The sequence below is a fragment of the Hibiscus syriacus genome, unplaced genomic scaffold, assembly GCF_006381635.1.
Source record: "Hibiscus syriacus cultivar Baekdansim isolate YM2019G1 unplaced genomic scaffold, ASM638163v2 tig00110332_pilon, whole genome shotgun sequence".
Taxonomy (NCBI): Eukaryota; Viridiplantae; Streptophyta; class Magnoliopsida; order Malvales; family Malvaceae; genus Hibiscus; species Hibiscus syriacus.
In genome coordinates, this window is record NW_024062688.1 from 5,951,155 (window position 1) to 5,977,970 (window position 26,816).

Here is a 26,816-nt window from a genome sequence, read left to right on the forward strand (position 1 = left end):
TCAAAATTTTTCTTTCAAATTTTAGGTCAATTTCAGAAGTAAAAGTTCTAAAACTCAACATTTTGGTGCTAGTACTTAATGTGCAAGTGACTTAAACGAGTTTAATTTGAAAGTTCAAGAGTTAAATTGAAATTTTCTATAGTTAAATGATCAAAATAAAAAGCATGATAAAAGTTGCGAAAATAAACATGAAGTACAACCTAAATATTATCATAATGATATATTTTAGATTAAATTACGTTATTAAAATATGGTTGTTTTTTTAACTTACTGAATGAACTTAGTAGTAAAAGATAAGGTTGTTCTTTATAAAAGCTACAAATTTGAGTAACTTGTTTGCAAAGTATGTACGAACAAATTTTACCTTATAATCACCTCAAACTATAAAATAAATAAACTGATTATTTTTCTATTTTGGCCACTAAACAAAAAAAAATCAATTAAAATACTCATTTTAAAAATTTTGATCAATCATGATAACGATGATTAAATAAATAACGATAATAATTGTGTTTCTCCTTTTTAATTGGGATAATATCAATTTTAACCATTTATATTTAAACATTAAATCAATTTAATCTTAATTCTAAATAATCTAACAAAACTTGCTAGCACCCACGTTTACAAAAATCTACCAAATGGATCCTGAAATACATCATAATTAACCATCATCGCTACCAAGCCACCTGAACCACCGCCACCCCCACACTCCAAAGTTACAACACGATTCCTTCATCCTCGTATTAGATATATTCAACAATAACTGAATTCGACTAACATAAATATTTAGTAAATCTAAATTGAAATTCACGACAATCAATAATGTATAATATATGCGAACTCCGATCGAATATAAACCGAATGCTATATGCAACCTTGTAAACTATTTTATAACTTATTATTATCTCAACACACATAAACCATCAATACATTAGAGGGTTAAATCAAAGTAAATTTTGCCCACACAGAGTTGTTTCCAAAATCTCGTGAAATGAGGTTAGTTTTGGTTTAATCATAGCCGTTTGCTAAGCTTTCTACCTATTTCTGTTCTTTTCTTCAACCAAACCCAGAGTCAAAATCAACCGAATAAAAACCAAAGCCAGGACAAGACGATGCTAACCATAACAATTAAGATACCCAAATAAATTTGGGTTTCTTTTTTGTTTCTCGTTTTCTGGAAATTTGATTTTGACGCCAATCGAGAAAAAACAAGCATATAGGGAGATAAATGGGAGCTTATAGGGCTGATGATGATTATGATTACTTGTTTAAGGTTGTTTTGATCGGTGATTCCGGCGTTGGGAAATCCAACCTTTTGTCTAGGTTTACGAAGAACGAGTTTAGCTCCGAATCGAAGTCTACCATCGGCGTAGAGTTTGCAACTCGTAGCATCCATGTTGACGATAAGGTCGTTAAAGCTCAAATCTGGGACACTGCTGGCCAAGAAAGGTAAATAGTTTTGTTTGCTATTTTATGATTTAACGCTTTGTTTTCTGTTTGGTTCATTACATGGATTCATTCTTGATTTTGCATGTTAAAATTTATACGTGATTCTAAAATTTTGATTTCATATAATTTTATATATCAAAATTTGATTTTGATTTAATTATGACATCCTCGAATATATGTTATTCATTTATGATCATGTGATGGGTACTGATATGAGGTTAAGATTTAATTCATCTAATACTTTTTAATACAGTAATCATTATCATATATGTGTGCAGAATTTATTTGTAGATAACGTAAATTATGGTTATAAATATTGATGAATGATGATTAAGTTTGTAGTATAGGTGATTTTTTATAATGTTATTATTAAATATAAACTAATTAGATTTAATTTATTATTATCATCATCATCATATTATATAATTAGAACCACATGAAAATTCAACCAATCATATTCATCCACTAATAAAAGTTGACTGTTTATTCATCCACTAATAAAAGTTGACTGTTTAAAGTTGTTTATGGTGGTCACTTTAACGGTATCAATTGATGATATTATCAGTTTAGATATATTGATTAATATTATAAAAGTAGAAAGACCAAATTATGGCAAACTAATATAAAGGGATTAAATCTCAAATTTTAGTATAATAGAAGGATCAAAACCATAATTGGATCAGATTCAAATGTGCAATTTGAATTTATTGCAAAGACATGAAGTTTTCAAAATGTTAGTCTAACGTCCCTGTGTTTTGCCAAAGATACCGTGCAATTACCAGTGCATATTACCGAGGTGCCGTTGGGGCACTACTAGTTTACGATGTTACCCGTCGTGTTACATTCGAGAACGTACAGAGGTGGCTCAAGGAACTCCGAGATCACACTGATCCCAACATCGTGATTATGCTAGTCGGGAACAAGGCTGACCTGCGTCATTTGCGAGCCGTCCAAGCCGATGATGCCAAAGCTTTCGCGGATCGAGAGAATACTTTTTTCATGGAAACATCCGCACTCCAGGCTCTGAATGTCGAGAACGCTTTCACCGAAGCGTTGACTCAGATTTATCGTGTTGTAAGCAGGAAAGCTCTTGATATCGGAGATGATCCAGCAGCTTTACCTAAAGGTCGGACGATTAATGTCGGAAGTAAGGACGACGTATCGACGGTGAAAGGAGCCGGATGTTGCTCGTCTTGAGTACGAAGACGTAGTGTTCAAGATGATTCATCTTTTGAATTGTTTCATGCCCTTGAAAGCACAAACAAATGAACATCATGTTTAAATACTAAAAATAATATATACAGTAAAGTTTCTTTAATTTGGTTGGTTCGATTGTAAAAATTCATACCCCAAAATTAGCTAACTTGTAATAGTATATAAAACATTATCAATTATTATAATCTACTTGATCAAGATCTATCTAATTAAGGGTCCGTTTGTTTCACTCAAAACGGTTTTCGAAAAATATTTTCCGTAAGAATTACATTTTCCGAAAAACGTTTTACGATGTTTGAAAGATATTATTTAAATCCTTTTTCCACTAGTTGATGATTTAAAAAAAATATTTATTACATATATTAAATACAATAAATAATATTATTTATCATAAAACTTAATATTATTATTTTTAAAATATTAAAATAATTTATTTATTATTAAAATATTATTTTTTATAAATTTATTAATAAAAATATTAATCAGTATATTGATATATTTTATTGTAATAAAAATATTATAAATTATATTAATTATTTATTAAAGTAATAGTGTTATATTATATTTTAAAAATATTAATCAGTATATTTTAAATATCTTTATTAAAATATTATTAGAGTATTATATTAATAATAAATACATAAATAATATTATTCATTATTAATAATTTAATAATATTATTTCTATGAAGTTAATAAATATAATATAAATTTTATTAATGATTTATTATATATTATTAAAATAAAACTATTGACTAGGAAAATGTTTTACATTGATCAACCAGTTTTCCTCCAACCAAATACTGGAAAATGAGGAAAACTTTTTTTTTCCCGAAAAACTTTTTACATGAAACAAACATACCCTAATTTGATTAAATTGATTTTTTTCCTTCTATCGTTCACTAATAGTTATTTCATTGATTTTGAATTTCGATTGTATGAACAATTAGGTAATTGTCATATATGCAAATTTCAAGTTCGTAATGAAAGTGATGTTAGTGTTCTAATTTACTTCATTCATAACGTAAGAATTAAATTTCTAACCTTAAAAAAGATTTAATGTTTCAACTAATAGTCTTTTTTCGAACACTACATCAATTAATAATTAGTTTGAAGCATTTGTGTATATATTTATATATTGTTATGAAATTATATAATATCACCTATTGAAAACAAAAGTCTTTTTTTTTATTAATTTAAAGACTTTTGTTCAAATGGAATTCAACCCGAGTAGTATACCTCTCATCTGACTCTACCCACATATATAATATTTTTATTTTATTTGATAAAAAAATTTGATTAAAAGTTTTATATAGAAAGATATATTATAATAATTGTTCATAAATATAAATAGAATAATTATAGTATTATCTCAAGTAAAATATATTTTGAATATTAGAATTTAGTATACATAATATTTTCATTTTATTCAAATATTTTCATTTTACTTGAATATATCAGTCGGGTCAACCCGGATTTTGAATGTTAGAATTCAAATCCAGCCCATATTTAGACTTCGAATTTAGATGGATACAACCATGTATCATTGCAATCCGACCCCACGTGAATACTGAATCCTATAAGGGTTAACTATATGATTGATAATTTATTTTTGCATTTTTATCTATTTTTATTGATTTTAGAAAATAATATATACTAATTTTTCATTTTCATTTAATTAAGGGTTAATCGATTACGTGACATAATATTTTAGTATAATTATATATTTGGTTTATGTTATTTATATATTCACTCAATTTAATCATACTTTTAATAAATTAAAAATAAATTTAATCATCGAATCGAATATATTTTAACTTAATTTACTAAATATATTATATTATTATTTTAAATTATTAAATATATTTTAATCTTAACTTCAAAATATAAATGAAATAGTTTTAAATTAAGTTAATAATAAAATATATTTAATAAGTTAATATAAAAATATTTTTAAAGTAAATATATATAAAATATTATGAATTTACTAAGATACGAAATAAATACATCATGTTGTCTATTTTAGACAAAGTGTACTTGATTTCCCAAGAGATCTAGGCTTGAGCCCCTTTAACCCCAATTTGCTTTGCTTTGTTTTTTTTCCCAACAAGAGGGTGAAATGTGTTATCCTCTGATTGATAAAAAATAAATATATTAAATTAAAATCAATTAAAATAAAGTTAGTCATCCAAATGAATGATGACATGTGGCAAAACACGTGGTACCGATGGCACGTGGCATCATTCGATTAGAGGACTAAATTTATTTAATTTTATTTAAGTTTATTTAATTTTATTTAAGTATGACTAAATTGAGAGAGTATGTAAATAATAGAGGTCAAATGTGTGATTATACTAAAATAATTAACGACATTTAACTCATTATGACCACATGTTAATTAAATAAAAATAAATGCGACCATATATTATCTTAAAGGAAAAGAAGGCCAAAAAGTTCAATCGTCCGTTTAAATGGTTTAATCATTGGGCGGAAGATTCGGATCTTGTTGGAATAATTAAGGAATTATGTGAAAGAAATAGTGGTAAGGGTATGAATCAAACTTAGAGTTAGTAAAGGATGTGACCAAGGTTCGGGAAAGTGCAGCAAATCAGAAGGTCCCTTTTTCGGTGGGAGAGATTAACAAGCATATTGATATTTTAGAAAATAGAGTCATTGCTGATGGTAATAGCACTGCATTGCAAAATGAGTTATATTCTTTGAAGGCAAGGTTGTGGGCTGCGGTGAGGAAAGAAGAACGTGAGTGGCTGCAAAAATCGAGATTGAAATGGTTTAGAGATGGGGATAAAAATACCAGATTTTTTCATCTCTCGGCTGTTGCTCGAGGTAGAATTAATTTGATATCTAAGCTCAAGATCTCGAATACGGTGGTAAAAAGTCAGGTTGGAATTCAAAAGGCTTTTGTTAAGTACTTTAGCTCTGGATACAAGGAAGTGTTAACTGTCCCTCTTAAAAGATTTGGACTTAATCTGAAGAGGTTGAATTCTGTTTCTAGGCGTTTTATCGAGCGTCCATTCTCAGAGGAGTAGGTGTGGCTTTCTATTAAGGGGGCTGATGGGTCAAGAGCCCCGGGGCCGGATGGTTTCAATTTGGATTTTTTAAGAAGTTTTGGGGGTCTATTAAAGGGGAAGTCATGACTTTCATGCATAATTTTTATTGGGGTAGAGTTCAAGATTTATCGTTTAATAAATCCTTTATTCACCTCATTCCTAAGAAGGTGGAGGCTTTGTATCCGGAGGATTTCAGACCAATTTCGTTGGTGGGTAGTTTGTATAAGATAGTGTCTAGAGTTTTAGCCAAGAGGTTGGGCTCTTGTGCCTCTGAGGTCATCGGGGAGAATCAATTCGTTTTTATGGCCGGTAAACAAATATCGGACTGCATTTTAATTGCAAATGAGGTGATTGACGGGCTGTTAAAGAGTAAGAAAAGAGCTGTTTTGATTAAGGCGGATTTTAGTAAAGCGTTTGATAGTATTGATTGGGGTTTTTTGGATTTGATCCTTAAGAAAATGGGTTTTGGTAGGAGATGGAGGAGTTGGGTTAATATATGCATTTCGACTCCTTTTTGATTTCGGTGTTAGTTAATGGGTGCCCATCCAATTATTTCTCAATCAAGAAGGGGCTTAGACAAGGTTGTCCGTTATCGCCGTTTCTATTTAACATTGTGGGAGAGGCTCTTAGTGCTATGTTCAAGAGGTCAATTGATATTGGTCTTTGTGAAGGGGTTAATATAGGGGATGGTGGTGTTGGTTTGTCTCACATTCAATTCGCGGATGATCTTCTCATCTTCTCTGAAGCTAATGAGTCGACGATTTTAAACTTTAATCGAGTTCTCAAAATCTTCGAAGTTGCGGCTGGGTTGAAATTAAATATGAAAAAGACTAAGTTGTTCGGGATTAATGTGGAGAAGAGTGTTGTGAAGAGGTAGGCTGATTCGATCTATTGTGGTGTGGATGATCTTCCATCAGTGTATTTGGGTATGCCACTTGGTCAGAAGAAAAATTTGAAGAATCTATGGCAACCAGTTTTGGAAAAAAATCAGAAGCAGATTGCAAAGCTAGAAGAGAAATTTTTTATCCTTTGCGGGTAGAGTCACTTTGATTAAATCATTCTTGGTCAACCTCCCAGTATATTACATGTCAATATTTCCCATCCCTGCCTCAGTTGTCGAGCAAATCAATAAGTGTATGGCTAATTTTTTGTGGAAGTCCCAATCGGTTAGGAGCATTCACTGGGTCAAATGGAAAAACATTTGTGGCCCGAAATCACATGGTGGATTAGGTTTTTTTTATGTTAAAACTAGGAATTGTGCCTTGCTAAATAAGTGGATTTGGAGTTTTAGTGCTGAAGTGGATAGCTTATGGAGGGAAATTATTGTTGCTAAGTATAAATATGATCATGTTTCCATTATTCCGAGGACAGTTAATCAGAGAAAGTCACATTGGATCTGGCGTAGTATAGCGAACCCGAGTAGTTCTCATTCGGTGGATCTTAATTCGAAGTTCAAATGTGTAATGGGGGATGGAAAAAAATTGACTTTTGGGCTGATTACTGGACTGAGCATGTTTCGTTAAAAGCGGCGTTTTCGAGAATCTTTGCAATCGCGGTAAGAAAACTTGGCAAGATAAGTGAGTTTGGATCATGGGAAAATGGAGCATGGTTGTGGAGGATCGAGCTGAGGAGGCCACTGTTCGAATGGGAAAAATCAGTTTGGTTGAACTTCATCCAGATCCTGAACAATGCCGTGATCGATATTCAAAGAGTAGATAAATTGAAATGGCTGGGTGCAGTCGATGGGAAGTATTCTCCTAAAGTGTATTGCTTAAAGCTGGCATGTGGTAGTATGGTGAAAGACCATATATAGAGACTGGTTTGGTTCAAATGGGCTCCCCCCAAAGTTTCAGCATTTGTGTGGAAAGTTGTGCATAAAAGAATTCCAGTCATGGTAGAACTGGAAAAAAGAGGGGTTAAGAATCTCGATCAGCTGAGTTATCTTTTCTGTAATCAAGAGTTTGAATCGATTAATCATGTTTTATGTTCATGTGGGGTCGTTTGGAGAGTATGGCAACATTGGTGTAGAGTGTGAAAAGTGAATTTAGTGATCCCTATGAATGTTAAACAGCTACTAGAAGTTTGGTTCTCGCAAAGAGTTAGGAAAAAACTTTGATTTTTATGGCAACTTGGTTTTTTTGGATTGATTTGGGTCATCTGGCGATGCAGAAATAAATATAGATTCCATGGTAGTGTGTTCTCAATGGATCAAATTTATACCAAAGTTTTAATTCAGGTGGGGGTATGGGAGGGCTTTCTTTGGCCGTCGTTATTACCTTATGTACAAGATTTTGTTAGGAGCCCGAAATATTTAGTGAATAGGTGATGCTTATGTAGTCGTGTGGTCTGATTTTCTCGATTGTCATATGTTAAGCAAGTGTAGTATTTGCATATTGGGATTATGGTATGTTTAACTATAATGCTATTGGTTCGGGTTGTCTTGCTCCTACTTTGTATGTTGGTCTATCAAGAGTGTATGGGAAAGGGTATTGTTTTTTTGTGGCTACAGGTGAATATTAAGGGGTCTGTAGTTTCTATGTTTGTATTAGATGTATGTTTGATTGTGTTTTGTTCTGTTTGTCCTACCCAAGTTTCACTCTTTTTCCTTCAAATATGTTTAGGAAGGTTTTTTAATGAGGTCTTTGAGAAGTGCACTTTGTAATTTATTGATTTATACAAAGTATCACTTTTCAAAAAAAAAAAAATCAGTTAAAAAATTGACAAAACATGATACAGGTGGTTAACTCATACTATAAATATCCATTAATAAAATTCTCTGTTTAATTTGTAAAGCATCGGAGCTCCCAGTTGCTACTCTGAACGCTAATTGGAATCAACCACAGGTAATTTCAAATACTTTTGCTCGTTTATGAAATTCAAATCTTGTTCTTTTATCATTCGTTTTTCCAAATAAAAATTGTAGTGCTTTTCTACTTGTATGGATTCTATGGACATTGTCATCGATCGAATCGATCAGCCTTTGAAATACGCTTTACATTTTATTGTTTCTTTCTGTAAATAATTTGGTAAGAATCTGTTTTTGACCGAATTTATCAAATGATTTGTTAGGCTTTGAATCGAAGAATCTGATTTTTGGTAAGAAATTTAAATTTGTGGTGAAATCTGGAAATTTTAATGCCGATTTTGATCGTAAGTTGACGTATTGAAGGAATTGAAGCATGGGAAAGAGGAAATCAAGAGCAAAACCTGCTGCTAAGATGCGAATGGATAAGCTTGATACTGTTTTCAGTTGCCCATTTTGTAACCATGGTACCAGTGTCGAATGCCGCTTGTAAGTATTTGTTTTATGAGAAATTTTATTCTTATTTGATCTTGAGATGATTTTGAAACAAATTCTTCCTATTAGATTATTGGTAATGGAATGCGTTGATGTTTATCTATGATCATTGAAATTTGTAGACTATCCTTGATGTAGATTAAACTAATTGAACTCTACGCCCCCCTACTATAAATCATTTTCTAAACTGGTCTTTGAACGTAATTTTTTTTGTTTTAACCGAGTCTCAAATGTATCATTTTCATGTTATTAAAGTATTTATATTAAGTTGGACATTAAATGTCAGTTCAATTCTAAATGATCAAATTTTAAATCTTTCTGTAAAAAGATATGTTAAAATTGAAGTGAGCTATGCTCTTTAACATATCATATTCCAGTTATCAATGTGAAATGTACAAAATGCATATAAAAGTGATCCACGTATTTTAAATATGCTCAACATGGATTCAAAAAAACATCTAACGCGTAAGCTGATAGATAAGTTGAAGGAATGACTTGATTGATATAATATTGTTATATCAAGGTTCAAGTAGGACGTTTCGAGACTATTTTGGGATTGGGGCAATAATTTGGAGACATCTAGTGGAATTAACCCAAAAATTGATTAGAGATGTTATTGCTATGTTTTACAAAGTTGTTGGTGTTTGATCTGTTCCAGTGATATGAAGAACTTGATCGGTGAAGCCTCGTGCAGGATCTGCCAAGAAAGTTTCAGCACTGCTATAACAGGTACTTGTGATGCTGTTGACTCATTACCATGAAAATCTGTTGCTCGGACTCTTTAATTTTCATGAAGTACTTGTGTCTTACATTTATAGTCGACACTTGGATTTGTTCCAAAAACGTAGAATTTTTTTTTAATCTTACCATATTCGAGTACAATATTTACATCTGAATTTGAATAACATATACGAAAACTAAGTTGGCAGCAATGCTTATAACTCATCCATATTTATTTGTTTCTATATATGCAGCTTTGACCGAAGCAATAGACATGTAAGCGCAATCAATCTGGTGTTTACTCGTTTTTTTCTCATTTGATCTTCTCTTGCATGTTTATTTCTCTCACGACTTCTCAGATACAGCGAATGGATCGATGAATGTGAACGAGTGAACCACCTCCATGATGATGGCGATGGAGACCAGGATGAAGATTTCGAGCCTAGAAAACGGGTTGCAACGTCTGAGTGGGATTAGCTATGGCCAGGTATGTTTTAGGACTGGTTAAGCCTGCAATTATTTTAGTTCCCATAGTGAGTAGTTGTTATTATGCTAGCAAGCACATCTAACAGCATCTTATAAAGGAGTCACAGAGGAGTTATTATGCCGATGGATTTTTGCAATTTTTAATTTTTGTAATTTTCGGATCAATTACTGTCTTTGATTGCCAGTTCTGCATATTATCTACTAATTATTCGGATATTGCTATCTAGATCCGAATTTGAATTAGAACATTTGTTGGGTATTCTAGACTATGAACTGAATTTGAACATTCAATAATAATTACGTAGAGGAGTTGGGATACATTATCATATCCAAATCTACCATTTCTCTTTGCCTGTCGTAACTATCTCAGTAAATAGTATAAAGTCGGGCCGAGAAAAAAAAACCATTCCTCTTTGCCTGCCGTAACCATCTTCTGGAGTTTATGTCGGACTCGAGCCATGATGATGATCATTGAAAAGACTGATGAAGCAATGAACTGCGCTACATTTTTATGTTCATTAAAATAAAGAGCTTGACTTGGTTTTGTGATAATGAAACCTGCAAAAAGAACTAGAGAGAATGCAGAATCTTACTCGTTGGAGCCTCCTAAGCCCGTAATCGAGCCTCTCACACGCTGCCACATTCGGTGTGGAATAAGGATTTCCAACCCTAAACTTTGCATTAATCATATCCCTTTCCTTTGACATAGCGCTTGTTATCGGATCGGAACTCTGGCATCCCATCCGGATCAGCAACCTATTTCCCCTTTGCACATTTCTTACCAACAAGCTTCAATTCCAACCTATACAAGGCACAAACATCACATTTGTTGATCTCGTATTCATGATGGTGCCACTCAAAATGGTTCAGTGGCTGTGGATCCATGTAGTATGATCTCTTCAGTCCTCCCTCCGAATTCATTCATCACTTGCTGTCTCAACTCATGCCCGCTGTAATCGGGCAAAGGCCTCTGCTTTCAGTTCACACTTTCAAATGCTCTTTGAGGCTTATCGAAAAAGAGCCACTCCCTCATCGATTCACCATCAAGAACAGAGAGATCAAAGAGCTCTGCAATCAAAGTTTAGTAGTATATGATAAAGTTGCCGCTATATGTTTCATGGATTCTGTACTAAAATTCCAGGGCTCAGTCTTAATCACCTCAGCTACATAAAATACATGGTAGTAAAGCCATTGATTTGATATCCGACACCACCAACGCCTTAATCGGCTCGATGAAGATTTTAAAGGAACCATAGTTCATCTCAGTTGTACAAGAGAGAAATCACCAAATGCCATCAAGCAATAAAGAAATCTCATCCCTTTTGACGGTAAAACTTAACTCCAAGTTCATGCCGCCTTAAGTGTCCCCGTAAACGATCCCGATCGAGATTGGGTATTACTGAGCTCAATTCAACTTGAAAAGTTTAAAGTTGAGTTTGACTCGACTCAAAAACTCGCAAGTTTAAAATTATCAAATTTGACTCAAATTCAAAATAAAAAAACTAAATATCTACTTGAAAGTTCGCAATCTTAAAATTTCAAGTTCGACTTGAAATTAAAAATTAAAGCTCGATTTGAGCTCAAAAAAATTTGAACTCGAAACAGTCTCAAACTTAGCTTGATTGAAACTCAAACTAAAGTTCGAACCTAAAAATTAAATACACAAAAGCCTTATATTATATTTTTTAAAAACAACCTATAAATGTAAATATTATTGATAATTTAATTCAAAAATTAAAATTTTAATATATTATTTTTATTCGAATTGCTCACGATCTTTTCAAGTGTTGATTGAGCTTTGACAAATTCAAAAAGTTCACGATTTATCTTATATGTCTTGTTTCATTTACAGAGTTAAAGTTTGAGTAAGTTTTTATTTTTCCTATTGAATTTTAAAAGTAACAAATTGATCGTTAACGTTATTGATTTATCGCAAATTCATCCCTTTTAGTTAATGAACGCTATTGGGATAATGGAATTCTTATGTGGTGCGTCAAACTAGTCGTCAAACTAGTCACCTGTGACCATTTTTCCACTCGAGACAGCTACTTTGCCCGGCCATTTGACTATCATCTTCAAAGAAGACCACAATCTGAAACCCTAATTTACCCCTCTCAGATTCAAATCCTCTTATACATTCCACTTTGGATCAATTGTAGAGAAAAATAGTGTAGACGAGAACAAAAGTGTCGATTTCAGCGCCCGCTCAAACTAGTTCTGGTCCAAGCTTCTAACTTGCTGATAGAACTTATCGTCATTGGAGCCAGGTAACTTAAAAGCATTTTCAAACAGCAACCCAGCCATGGCAGCAGGGTCACGAGGAGCCAATCCATCATCCATCAAATGTTCAATGCTTCTTTTTTTCTTTGATAACACGAACAAAACAGTGAGGATCAAAAGCTCTTCAGACTGGAGTCTGGACATTGAGAATTGCAAGCGTCATGTGCTTGATAGTTGATACTGTCGTACGCTTCAATCAGTACTGCGCAACATCTATACTCATTCTTGTATATTTTATAGTAAAGCCACTTATTAGGAGCATCAGCCAACTTGTCGAAACTTCGGTTAGCATTGCACATAAACAAAACACACAAAAATTGACTAAATGATTGAAAAATAGGATAACATGTGGAATATGAATGGTGATGAGTATAAACCAACAAAGATTGCGCTTTTGGAAGCAAAACGATTGAGACTCAAGGAAAACTTGCAGTACTGTAAACAACTTTGCATGAGTTTGTTTTCCTTTTTCATGGTGGAAAGCTTTGGTTATCCCGTAAAATCTAGTTTGAATTTTACATATAAAAAGCCTTTGAATACTATAAAGAGAGCTGATAGATATTTCCGGGTGAAGAAAACGCTCAAACAACCACGTTTGGAGAATGGAAACAGATCTTTCTGGTAGGTGTCTATGGGGTCTCCATGGCGGCCTTAAAAGAGAGGAGTTCATGACTGTGGAAGGTTGTCCCACGTGGCAAAATGGTACCAGGTCATCATTTTAACAAGCCACATCAGCATTTCGTTACCCTCATTAACGGAATTTCGTTACCCTCATTAATGGCTATAAACGGAGCAAGTCCGATTTGTTATAAATCGATAACGTTAGTGACCAATTCGTTACTTATAAAACTTCAATAGGAAAAATGAAAACTCATTCAAACTTTAGTGACCATTGGTGTAGTTTATCCTAAAATAAAATATGTAGGCTTATTTAAATTAGATTCAACACAAAAGATGAAACTTAAATATTTCAAATTTGAACGAATAATTCATTTTTAAAATAGAATTTAATATCTAAATTTGTTCTTCACAAAAGTAGAACGAATTCGAATAATATGTAGATATTTGAGCATTAATACAAGTATTCATTACAAATCCAAAAGAAAGAGAACAAACTTCAGCCATCTTACTTTACACACATGTAGAGGGATATATATATATATATATATATATATATATATATATATATAAACAGAATTTCTAATTTCTAAGTCTGTATTTTCAAGAAGCCTTTGGCTACCAAACTGTCCACAGTCTCACGAACAGCATCTTCGACCGGGGTGAAGACTAAACCCAGATTGATTAATCGCTTAGCTGCATCTTCGCAAGAAACTAAGCCCGGTTGTGTCTCCCCTGTATATCTGAAATGTTCAATGTTGTTCACCTATGTTAAAAATTCCCACCACTAAGTCTAACACAATAACAGTAACAATATAGGAGGGGTTTAAAAGAACAAGCATGAAAATCTTGCTAGCATCCAACGAAGGGACTGGGAGTTGCCGAAAAATTCACGGTCAGAGTGACAAAATTGTTGTTCTGTCTGCAGGGCTCGAATCTTGTAACAACCATAAGACAAGCTACACGTGTAAGATAACATACTCGTAGTTGACACTCACACCGGAGAGAATTACCATGAAAATCTTGTAGCAACCATAAGCCACAAACTATAACCAGCAACAGTTATGTTACCAAAAGCACGGGTAAGTTTAGTACGAGGAGTAACAATTAGAACATAAATCACTCCTTAAGTGAAACGAATTTCAATAGGGTAACCTTCCCTAGTTCGTTTTTACCCAAGAATACTATGATAAACTACATGTTAATAGAATTGTTAGTCTCCATGATCAAATTCGTACGAACTAATTCAAAAATCGAATCTAGAATTATGATTTTAACAATGAAGACATGATAATTGCTAACCTGTGGACAAGGTATTGAGGGAAAAGTTGAGAGACATCTTTAACATAACAGCTCCCAACCAATGATACTCCTGAGTATCTTTAGAGCCCTGCAACAATTGTAGCAGCACGGCACAACTCGCATTCAAAATGGGTTGCAACAAAGGCCCTAAACAAGTTGATGGATTGATCGCCACGACATCAATTCCCTGTTTCTCGGCATAATCCCACGCCGATTTCTCGGCCAAAGTCTTGGAAACCGGATACCATTTATGTTGATTTCTGCAGTATTCCAAGTCTGTCCATGATGATTCGTCTAAGGGTCCTTCTGTTCCATTATCCCATTTGGGGTTAGGCACCATCGCCGATATCGAAGAAGTTAGGACCACGCGACGGACCTAGACTTTTCTCGCGGCTTCGAGCACGTTGAGCGTGACCTGCACGGCGGGTCTGACGAGTTCGGTCTCCGATCTTTGGGGTCGTCAAGGCTGCAGGGGGAGACGACGTGGAAGATGCCTTGGCAACCCTCGACGGCCTTGAGGATGGCGTCGGGGTCCAAAACGTCGGCCTCATGGATGTGGAGATGGACGAGTGGGGAAGTGGCGCCAGATAGAGAGAAAAGGTGGGTGGGATCGGAGGATGGGTAGATGGAGGCGTGGATGGTGGTGTAGCCTTGTTCGATGAGGCTGCGGACCAACCATGACCCCATGAACCCGTTGGCTCCGGTAACGCACACGGCTTCTTTAGGTTTCGCCGCAGCTGCCACCATTTTTTTTTTGGAGGGGCTCGAATGTGTTGGCTGGGAAAAAAGAGTCAAATAATGAATATTTTTCCTTAATTAAGAGTGAATTATGAGTAAAAAATTATTATTATAAGTTCTACTTGTAAATTTATTTTTGATTGGTATTGTATAAATAAAAATCCTAAAGTCGACATTAAAAAATCTAAAATCTGATATCATATTGATATTTGTGTTTAAGTAAAAGATGAAAAATTTATGGGCACCTTTTGTTGTGATGCCGACTAAACACCTTTAAAAGAAAAGGGAAAGCTAAAATTGGATGGAAATCATACGAATATCAAATGAGCATATCAGATAAGGGGTTACTCATGTGCTTTGTTGATGAAACAAGCACAAGGGTAAGGCAAAAGCACACTTCAAAATATTTGTGTTACGAATTTTGATTTTATAGGCTCATCGTTATTTTATATGTACAGATTTACTATTTTTGACCCCATGAGCAGAAGCTATGAACTAAATTATATATGGCTCGGTGGTCATCGGATGCTGCCCTCTGATTACAGAAGCCAAAGCCTGTCAACAAGCCCGTATGCCTCCCGTCCATCCGACCAAGTCGAAAATGAAATCCCACAAGTTTTATCCTGCGTAAAAGATGTTAATGCACATGGATGCAAATATCAGAAACAACTTCCCTACCCAAAACCGATTCGAAATTTGCATCCTGGGATAGTTTCATACTTTACCCTAAACCAAGAACATCTTGATATATGCATTCCGGTCTGATTGATCAGCCTACACCATTTAACTGCCGAGATGAAACCCTAATGAGAAAGCTATGCAGCATGTATGGACATTTAACAAGTGAACTTACAATAATATATTTCAGTTCAAAGTCATTAAGTTCAACACTCCGAGCAAATATTTTGATGAAAGAACAAACAAGAGTAAATAAAGCAAGGAAGAACTAAAAACATCAATAATTGAAGGATTTTACAATCAACACTTAAATATTCGGAAGTGATTCATTCACGAGATAGAAATAGTATTTCTTCATAACTAGACCATTTGATGTAAGCACAAGGCAGTAAAGAGCAGCAAACAGCAAGATTTGTATACCAAACCCGAGATTTTCGCAGTGAAAATTTGTTCCGAAACAGCATCGCAACTACACTATGAAGATGAAAGAATCATTAGGCCAACATCATAAGAACTCCTTCAGGATCTAGTCACGGAATTCCATGCATGTCTCTTATCATTCTTCGACAACGTTAACCAACTCATACTCAATGAGAGATAGATTGTTACCTTCTTTGACAACAAAGTTAGCAGGGTCGGTGACCTCGATACGGCCCCATTTGTCGACAGCCAAACTCATGGAACCCTTAAACATATCGATCTTTGCATTAGGAAGAATTACAGTGGTACCAGGCCTCATCAACTCAACTGCAAAATGATTCAAGCATTATTATCATCAAACTGCATGGACAGTTAAAATCACTTTCTCTCAATAATTTCTTCAGGCAAAACAAAATAAAAAAGCCGAAAACAGTTTCGAAATGTTGTCAATAAAACGAGTGTCGGCTTTAACATATAGAATAATTCATTTCATGTAACAAAGGAAAGATCACAGCTTTTGGCATCGATGACAAAAACAAAATGTACCCTTTTCTAGAACGAATTAAAATCAGATCGGTAAGGCATGAAAAATCCTTAAGAAAACTTAAAAATTAGAAGGGATTTTTAAAATGGACCTTGATCGTTACGAGCAGTGAATAGGATGGCGCCGGTCTCGTCTCCGACAAGGCACTCGGCGATTCGGGTTTGACGGAGAAGTTGAGAAGCGGGTCGGTCTTTTTGAAGGACCGTGTTGGAAGACAAGACCTTGGCGATTAAAGTATGGCCATTGGTCCCTGGATTTAATTGGTCCACTTTTACGAATCCTGGCTTTCTCTTCTCTGTCTGATTTGTTCTGTTGCTGTTGTTGTTGTTGCTTTGGCTGTCCGGTCGTCGCCATTGATTTCGATGGTGTAAGCTCTTTCCTTCGATGGTGGGAGAGGAGAATGAGAAAATGGGGGAGCCCTCGATCGGAAATCCAAACTCGGCACAAACGGTGTCGTTTTCTACTTTGGAAAATTTGAGACATCACTGAATATAGATTTAGGGTTAATTACATAGACGTCCCAACTATAGTCTAAATTTTAAATTGCCTTAAAAGTTTATAATTAATTTCTCAAAGCATTAATATCATGCCAATTTGGTCCTTTCATTAACATAACCATTAACTTCGTATTAGTAATTTGAAGAGAAAAGGTAGTTTTAATCAATTAATTATGGTTGATTGGTAATCAAAAACTGTTTGAATTAAAGATCAATCTTTTTTTACTATAATCATTAATATATAATTTATTAATCAAACTAATTCAAAAAAAATATTATAAAGATCTATTATAGAGATCAATTTTCTAACTAAAATTTTTCTGTTTACAAATTTAATAAATCTTTGATCTTATTTAACTACACCAACTAATAATCAATGAATCATCAACCTGTCTGATTATAGAAGAAACTTAAGCTTCAAACCCTGATATTATCGTCCTCTATAAATATATATAATATGAATACTCTTTCAACCTACGAAGACCTCTATGAAAATTTAGATTAACAGAAAAAATGGCCTTACAATTTCGAATAAATGAAGCAAATGATAACATGTACAATGACAAACAATGCATGAAACCCAATGAATAGTTTGAGAAGAATGGCTTACAATCATCTGGTTTTTCTCACATTAACATCATACTTCTTCTGACATTATTGTTAACAATGAATATTTTGCTTTGATTGAGATCCTGCCACCTTCTACACAAAGTTTGGCTCCGGTAACCACCCAATATTCCGGTGAGTCCTCCGGTCCCCTAACCATCTCGTTTGTGTCTACAAAGTTCATCATTTTCGGTGCTCTTTGTGGTTAAGGCGGACCAGCGGGGAAAATAGCTGAATTTAAATCCACTTTCGCCGGCTTCTCCGGTTGAGTCAGCCCTGAACTAAACCTTGTGCTGATCAGTGTCGAGAAAACCCCCGATTTCCGTGACAACGTCGCGGGGCCGTCCCATTCGGATCGACGGATCTTAGCGAAGGCGACCATGGAGAACCCGAGCCTCAGGAAGAGAACTTTCCTCATCCCGACAATCTTTACCTCGAACCAAGCCTTGGTTACAATAGCAGCAGTATCATCAAAGTGGCTTCCATTGTATTGCATAGGTGCGGTGTATACATGGGACAATATGCTCCACTTGACAGGTTCAAAGTACCCACATTCGAGCTCATTGATAGGCTCGTAACTGTGATCATCGGAGAGTCGGAGGATTGCTGGAAGAGTTGAAAGATGCTTGTTGACGAAAACGGGTAAAGAAAACGAAAGAACACGAGAATTTTACGAGGTTCGGCAATGTGCTTACGTCCTCGGTGCCTAGGCGGCGCTAGAATTTTATTCAATGATTTTTTTAGGTCTAGGTTACATCTCTATTTATAATAGAAAACACTGGTACATAATTACAAAATCAACCCTGTACCGTACAACGAGACTTTCTTTGTAAGGACAGTTGATGTTCGCTTCGCTCACTCCGCTCCATCTCCTGTCCTCTTTACTGATATATTTATGAGCCATACCTAACAAATCTCCACCTTGGCGAATATCCTGCCCCTTGGAAACTTCAATGTGGGTTGGGTTACCTTGCTTCTTTAACAACTCGAAAACATTCAACAAGTCCAAGCAATGCTTGAACTTGTCTGTCGTAACTGGCTTGGTGAACATATCAACGGCATTCTCATCAATATGTACCTTCTGAAACAAAACCTCTCCAGATGCAACCAACTCTCTGATCTTGTGGAACCTTACATCAATATGTTTAGTTCTAGCACGATACACCTGATTCTTAGCCAAGTGAATAGCACTTTGATTATCACAAAGCAACTGAACTCCACCTTGTTGAACACCCAACTCCTTCACTAAACCAGTAAGTCATAAAGCTTCTTTTGCAGCTTCAGCCGCTGCCATGTATTCAGCTTCAGTTGTAGATAGTGCCACGACAGATTGAACAGTAGACTTCCAGCAAATAGGCCCTCCACCAAGAGTAAACACATACCCTGTCGTAGATCTTCTATTATCCAAGTCACCTGCATAATCTGAATCCACATATCCTACAACCAAAGGATTATCCCGCTGACTCCCAAAAACAATTCCATGTCCCACAGTACCCTTTAAGTACCGAAATATCCACTTGACTGCATCCCAATGTTGCTTACCAGGTTTAGACATGTACTTACAAACTTGACTAATAGCATGAGCTAAATCAGGACGAGTACATACCATCGCATACATCAAGCAGCCAACAGCATTAGAATACGGAACCTTTGCCATATTTTCAGCTTCCTTATCTGTCTTAGGGCACTGTTCTGATGAGAGCTTAAAGTGATTCGCCAATGGAGTGCTAACTGGTTTCGCGCTGCTCATCGCAAACCTTTCTAGCATTTTCTCAACATAACCCCGTTGAGATAGCCGCAGTTTCCTTGAGTCTCTGTCCCTGCAAATTTCCATTCAAATAATTTTCTTTGCAGCACCTAAATCTTTCATATCAAATTCCTGACTCAATAAAGTTTTCAAACCGATAACATCATCCATGTTCTTCGCAACAATCAACATATCATCAACATACAGTAATAGAAAAATAAAAGAACCATCATCAAGGCTCTTAACATAGACACAACAATCATACTCACATCGGTTGTAGCCAATCTTGATCATATAGGAGTCAAACCGTTTATACCACTGTCTCGGAGACTGTTTTAACCCGTACAAAGATTTCTTCAATCTGCAAACTAAATGCTCGTTTCCAGGTTGAGTGAAACCTTCAGGTTGCCGCATGTAGATCTGCTCCTCTAAATCACCATGCAAAAAAGTAGTTTTAACATCCATCTGCTCTAAATGCAAATCCCAACTAGCCACCAATGCAAGTACTGCTCGGATTGAAGTGTGCCTGACCACAGGAGAAAAGATTTCATCATAATCAACTCCTTTCTGCTGTGAAAAACCCTTCGCTACCAAACGAGCCTTGAACTTCTCCCCCTCTTTTTCTGTTACTGCTGGTTTCTTCTTATACACCCATTTGCAACCAATCGGCTTCTTACCCTCAGGAAGGGGAACTAACTCCCATGTGCGATTGTGATTCAAAGACTCCATCTCCTCAACCATGGCTGCCATCCACTTGTCGTTTTCCTGACTAGTAACGGCATCATGAAAAGTAACTGGATCATCACTGCTAACAGTAAGTGCAAAAGATACCAAGTCTTCAAAACCCAATCTGTTCGGAGGCTTTATATTCGTCCGTCTCACCCTGTCTCTGGCGAGACTATAATCCTGCAAATCATCCGTAGTGGAACCACCAGAAGTCGGTTGAGAAGTTTCTGGTTTCTCAACTGGAAACTGCTTGAAATCTACCACTGTCGTGTCTTGCTTCTGCTGCAACATAGACTGTTCATCAAAAACGACATCTCTACTAATCACAACTTTCTTCGCAACTGGATCCCAGAACTTGAATCCTTTGACACCTTTCTTGTAACCCAGAAAAATGCACTCCTTCGATTTTGCATCAAGTTTAGATCTCTCATCAGCAGGTACATGCACATAAGCAGGACAACCAAAAATCCGTAAGTTATCAAAACTAACATCATGACCAGTCCATACCTCTTCTGCAACTTTCCCAGCCAGCGATGCCCTTGGCGATCTGTTGATAAAGTAACACGCCATGTTAACAGCCTCAGCCCAGAAGTGTTTGGGAAGCCCCGCATTCAACCGCAAACATCTGGCTCTTTCATTCAACGACCTGTTCATTCGTTCCGCAACACCATTCTGTTGTGGTGTCTTGCGCACTGTAAAATGCCTCTGAATCCCATGCTTCTTACAGAATTATAGGAACTGTGCATCTGTGTACTCCGTACCATTGTCAGACCGCAAACACTTGATTTTTCGTCCTGTTTGGTTTTCTACCTCAGCTTTCCACAGCTTGAACTTCTCAAAAACTTCAGATTTCTATTTCAAAAAATACACCCAAACTTTCCGTGAAAAATCATCAATAAAAGTAACATAGTACCTAGATCCACCCAAAGACGATGTCGTGGAAGGCCCCCATACATCAGAATGCACATAATCAAGAATCCCTTGAGTTGTGTGCTTCGCAGTCTTGAAACGGACTTTAGTCTGTTTACCAAGAACACAATACTTGCAAAAATCGAGCTTACAGCTTTTGACACCATGCAACAAGTTTCTCTTGTGTAATTCTGCCATACCACGTTCACTAAGATGAGCAAGGCGCATATGCCACAATTTTGTCGTATCATCACAAGACTCAACAGAGTGAACTCCACCTGCAACGGTACTCCCTAACAATCTGTAGATATTCCCTGCAGTCATTTTGCCTTTCATCACAGTCAATGCTCCTTTAACAATCCGAATGGTTTCCCTATCCTCGTCAGCCTTAGGGATAAAACCATTCTTGTGCAAAGTGCCCAAGGAAATCAAATTCTTCTTCAAGTCTGGGATATGTCGAACACCACTCAACGTCCGAACGGAGCCATCGTGCATCTTAATTCTGACATCACCAATACCAACAATATTGCAACATCGATCATCACCCAAATAAACCGAACCAGAATTAACCGGCCTATACGTCGAAAACCATTCCCTATTTGGCGTGATGTGATAAGAACATCCAGAATCAAGAATCCAAGCATCCGTCAATTGTGTCGTTGAAATAGAAAGCATATCACCCTCACTGCAATCAGAAGTATCATCCTCGACCACGTTCACAGACTTGGATGAGCCATCACGCTTCTCATCAGTCTGCTTTTTCAACTTCGGACAGTCTCGCTTCATATGTCCCGCCTCCTTGCACTTGTAACAGTGAATCGTCTTCTTATCCCTGGATTTGGATCTGGAATTCCGCTTCCCGGACCCTGCCTTCTCTGGCTTCCGTCCACGATCTCGATTACCCTTGACATATAAGCTATCGGCTTGAGAGCTTTCCCCTGCATTCTGCTTCCGCTGGTTGTGAGCCAACAAGGCTGCAGTAATCTCCTCAACGTTGATAGTCTCTTTCCCATATGTAAGAGTAGTCACCATGTGTTCGTAAGAGGAAGGCAACGAACACAACAGAATCATCGCTCTGTCTTCATCCTCAATTTTCACATCAAGCCGAGCCAGATCAGAAACGATTTGATTGAAGACATTCACGTGTTGCGCCAAATCGTGATCGTCCTGCATCTTCAGCCCATACAGCCGCTGCTTCAGATACAGTTTTGTCGTTAAGGATTTGGACATAAACTGACTTTCCAACTTCCTCCAAATTTCGTCTGGAGACGATAGATGCATGACGTGATACATGACCTCGTCCGCCAAACATAATCGTATGGTTCCTGCCGCTCGCTGCTGCAATTCTTCCCAATCTTCCTCATCCATCGACGCCGGCTTTGTAGGTCGCAAAGCCTTCAAGATCCCTTGCTGCGCCAATAGATCCTTCACCCTCGTTTGCCATAATCCGAAGTTACCCTGACCATCGAATTTCGCGACTTCGAATTTTGCTCCTGACATCTGATACCAATTGTTGACGAAAACGGGTAAAGAAAACGAAAGAACACGAGAATTTTACGAGGTTCGGTAATGTGCTTACGTCCTCGGTGCCTAGGCGGCGCTAGAATTTTATTCAATGATTTTTTTAGGTCTAGGTTACATCTCTATTTATAATAGAAAACCCTGGTACATAATTACAAAATCAACCCTGTACTTTACTGATATATTTATGAGCCATACCTAACAATGCTGAAGATGTATTGTTAGATGGTCGCTCCTTACCTTCCAAGTATAAGTGTATTTCCGTCACGGGTTGATTTTCGGTATCAACCTGCAAATAGAGGATTCAAGAACAGGTCGGCACTTTGGGACTTCAATAAGCAGCAAGCAATCATAAATAACTAAAATATTAACGTGTATCGTGCAAGTATTATCGAGTGGTGCAATACGATACCCGTGTTGTATTAACATAAAGCCTAGGCCCCATGAAAGTGAACTGAAGCGACGGGGATGCTTGCTTCCTTCGCTTGAGACCGAGAGGCAGATCACCATACACAGGAGCCCATTGTCGAGGTAATTGAAACTCGAGAAATACATGGAGTTCCTCCATCGGTGGTTTATCTGCAAGATATTTGTATATCACCATTAGAGGCCAGTGCTCACATATGCCTTCACGATACAATCAAACGGGATATAATATATATCTAGACGTTTAGCATCGGAAAGATCAACCGGAAGGTACGATTATGCAAACTCACATCGTATAAGTTCACGGAATGGTTTAAAAATCCAATGCCCCGAGCACCCTCAGTAGAGAAGTAATAGGCACAATGGACATTGATATAACTTCGGGAGACTGCGATATAGTCGAGAGCCACCGGCTGTGACTTTGACTGAAATCAACACCTCCCCTTCGAATATAAACAATCACAATATCCTGCAAAGTTAAATGAGAGTCACCATTACCGAATGCAGTTTGCTTCTTAACCAGTGCGATTCTGAAATAACAGCTAAAATGGACACAGAGAAACTTACGTTATTCTTCGAGCGAGTAACAACAGGTGGTCTAACTGATGCAGCAAGCATGCCTTGAAGGTCCCAGGGCATATAAGGTTCATCCTGAATCAATAAAATACAGTTGAAAGTGATGATTCCCCGGAAACTCATCGAAAATCACAGTTTTGCCTATTCTAGAATGCAAAAGAAAAAAAAGAACCGACTAATAAGTATGCACCATTTGTACCTTCGGTTTTCCTGAGAATTCAGGAGTTACGTCGTTTTTTGAGAACCTCTCATCAACTAATTGCTTTAAAGTTTCCTGCACTTCGTTGGGATCAAGATTTGAATTCTATGATTGCTTTATGTGTATAACATCTTTACCTCCCATTTTAACCCCGGTGATAACGTGCGTGAGTACCGTATTTTTCAATGAACCTGGAGAAGGAAAAACATAATCGGTAAGGATTAAGAAAACTAACACGAATACGTATAGTTAACCCGAACAGAGACACTAATGTTATAACTGCAGTCGTCGTGCTTGTGTTATAATCTGAACACAGAGGACTGCAATTCATTACAATATAAAATCTTGATTCCAAGCAGGCCTTTTACTCCAAAGCGCACTCAACATTCGTAAAAATAAAAAGAACTTACTCGGCAATGGCGGCAGGGTCCCAAGTACTAGGCACCTCTTGCCTCACACGCTCGGACAAAGTTAAGTGTGCTCTGTCGAGCTCGACACTGTACAGTGTTATGAACCAACAATCGTAAGCAAAACTTTTTGTGGCACCGGCATTCTTCGGCCAGCAGCCCTTGAACTCGAACATGGCATTTAATAATCCTGACGGAATCTTGCCGGATAAAGAGAGATCCTGGTTGAACTTTTCCAACATCTAAGCACACAATGAAACCGACAAGTTAAATGCAGAGGAAGTGAAAATTCCATGAAGAAAAAACTAAAGAAAACACTTGAATTCGGAGCTCGTTTATTTTGGATTTCTGTTGCTTTCTTTATACTACAAATGTTTATGGACAAGTTAAACTGCAAAACAACTTCCTTAGAACAAAGATGCACGAAAACCAGCAAAAACACACACACACACATATACTACTTTGCAAAACAGCCTACCAAATAGTAACAAAGATGCACAAACACCAGCAAAACAGAAACAGTATTACATACATACGTATATACATGCATACATACATACTCCTCAAACATAAAGAACGGAAAATAGATAAAAATTAGTACCTGATTGTAAGAAAGAACATCGGAGCGAAACCTGGTACCTTCGCCTTTATCACATTTAATCGAGATGGGAACATTTTTAACAACCCCACCAGGAAAAACCAGTTCACGACTCACTGCTGTGTCAAGTTTGATCAATCTCGACCCAGAAGGACCCGGCTTGCAAGCTGATAGCCTTATATCATTGGATAAATCGTACCCGAACCCGATAACCGAAACCGCCTTTTCCGCCGCCGTTTGAGGGTCCAATTTATGAAAATTTCCGGCCATGGGTTTAGCAGTTGACGTTGACCGGGTTTGCTTAAAGGTTTAGTGGAACTGAGTTTGGATTTGGGGTGGGAGTGTTTAGTCCAATTCTGATGAAGGAGACGACGACCCATTGATCTAGTCTACGGGTCGACTAATTCTTTTAGTTTTTTTTTAAATAAATATATTTGTCTGAAAACTGTGAAGTTTGTAAGAGAGGGGACGAAAAGGCGGCTGGCCTGAAAATGCTTACACGTGGCGACTTGTCGAATCGCTTCCCCTTTTTTAATCGCTATTTTGCTAAAGAATAAATCAATACTTAAACGCAATCTTAACTTATTGGAGATTTTTTAATAAAAAATTCAAAGATTGTAGAATTAGACTTGTGGGTTAAAAAGTACCTAATTGTTTTTTTTTAAAATGAATCCTTAAAGTTTTTAAGTATATCTGTAAATTATGCTGTCAAAATTCATCGGGTCAATGAAATTTAGACTACAATAGTATTAATTTCAATAAAAGAGAATATAAAAAGTAATAACAAATAACATATGTATGTCTCAACCATCATTTTCCATTATTTTATAACATGAACTATAAAGATCTTTTATAAAATCAATATATTTTAATTATTTTTCAAAACTGCATTATAATTAAAATATTTTAAAAAATAATATAATAAATTTCAAGTCTGATTTGAGAATTAAAAGAAAATTGGGTACTCTCTGTTGGCTCAACCATGGTGGCGCTTCCAATTACTCCCTATGCTTAGCCTAAATTATGAATCTAATCATTCTACTTAATTTGATATTTTGTCTTTTTACGGGTTAAGTTGAATTCCATTATTAGTCTTTAAGTTATGCATCAGTTGTAAATATAATTCTTATCTTCCAATTTGATCATTTTAAACTCTTGTTATTTTAGTCGTAATATCCCTAGTATCGTTTAGGTTAGAGACTGAATTTCAAAATTCGAAGAGTACAAAATTTTAAATCGACATAATTAAGACATAATAACTAAATTCACAGCTTATGCATAGAACTCGATCTTCTTGAACACCCAACAACCCTCCTGAAAGGACTTGACTTGCAACCCTAAAGTATGCCTTCCCCCTTGGTTCACACAAAGTCTGTTTTCCAACACAAGTGGGCAAGTCTCGGTCATACATATGTTATATTTGCATATACCATGAATGAATCACATTCACAACACTATGACTATGTCTATGTTACTCGAATTCAAGTGCAAGTATTAGATACGAGTATATGGCTCGTGTAAGTTCATTCTTTTTTTTTAAACAAGTTTTTCCATATCCAGATAAGTTTCATGGGGTACTCTGAAACAAGAACAAAGTTGAACTAACTATCTATGCATTCAATACCAGAACAATAGTGATGAACACTAGTTGTTTTGTATCTACTGAACCCGGTACAGAAGCCACAACCTGAAGGAAACTTAATTGAGATCACAACATGATAATCTCCGATATTCAATATATTTCCACGAGTATTCTTACCGAAATCGACACAATCTCAAGCAAACCACA

The 26,816-nt window shown here is 36.1% G+C and overlaps 2 protein-coding genes and 3 pseudogenes across 2 annotated transcripts; 2 read left to right on the forward strand and 3 right to left on the reverse strand.

Moving 5' to 3' along the window:
- The first annotated feature begins 1,119 nt into the window (after positions 1-1,119).
- On the forward strand, positions 1,120-2,714 carry LOC120119279 (ras-related protein RABA1f-like). The gene is made up of 2 exons (XM_039139110.1): positions 1,120-1,449; positions 2,214-2,714. The coding sequence occupies exons 1-2, from the start codon at positions 1,229-1,231 to the stop codon at positions 2,644-2,646; spliced, it is 654 nt and encodes a 217-aa protein (XP_038995041.1). The 5' UTR covers positions 1,120-1,228; the 3' UTR covers positions 2,647-2,714.
- A 6,185-nt stretch (positions 2,715-8,899) lies between these two features.
- LOC120119848 (transcription elongation factor 1 homolog) lies at positions 8,900-10,306 on the forward strand. Its single transcript, XM_039139648.1, has 4 exons — positions 8,900-9,023; positions 9,688-9,758; positions 10,004-10,025; positions 10,109-10,306. Exons 1-4 carry the CDS (start codon positions 8,911-8,913, stop codon positions 10,224-10,226), a joined length of 324 nt encoding a protein of 107 aa, XP_038995579.1. The 5' UTR covers positions 8,900-8,910; the 3' UTR covers positions 10,227-10,306.
- A 3,253-nt stretch (positions 10,307-13,559) lies between these two features.
- LOC120119188 lies at positions 13,560-15,207 on the reverse strand (annotated as a pseudogene).
- Positions 15,208-16,113: 906 nt separating this feature from the next.
- LOC120119566 lies at positions 16,114-17,228 on the reverse strand (annotated as a pseudogene).
- Positions 17,229-17,931: 703 nt separating this feature from the next.
- Positions 17,932-25,388, reverse strand: LOC120119567 (annotated as a pseudogene).
- Positions 25,389-26,816: the final 1,428 nt, after the last annotated feature.

What these genes read in the sequence shown, in the direction of transcription:
- LOC120119279 (XM_039139110.1), top strand. Translation starts at nt 1,229, where the DNA reads ATGGGAGCTTATAGGGCTGATGATGATTATGATTACTTGTTTAAGGTT. An exon ending in GACACTGCTGGCCAAGAAAG is followed by an intron (nt 1,450 to 2,213) that starts GTAAATAGTTTT and finishes GTTTTGCCAAAG; the next exon opens with ATACCGTGCAATTACCAGTG.
- LOC120119848 (XM_039139648.1), top strand. Translation starts at nt 8,911, where the DNA reads ATGGGAAAGAGGAAATCAAGAGCAAAACCTGCTGCTAAGATGCGAATG. An exon ending in TTTCAGCACTGCTATAACAG is followed by an intron (nt 9,759 to 10,003) that starts GTACTTGTGATG and finishes CTATATATGCAG; the next exon opens with CTTTGACCGAAGCAATAGAC. An exon ending in TTGACCGAAGCAATAGACAT is followed by an intron (nt 10,026 to 10,108) that starts GTAAGCGCAATC and finishes ACGACTTCTCAG; the next exon opens with ATACAGCGAATGGATCGATG.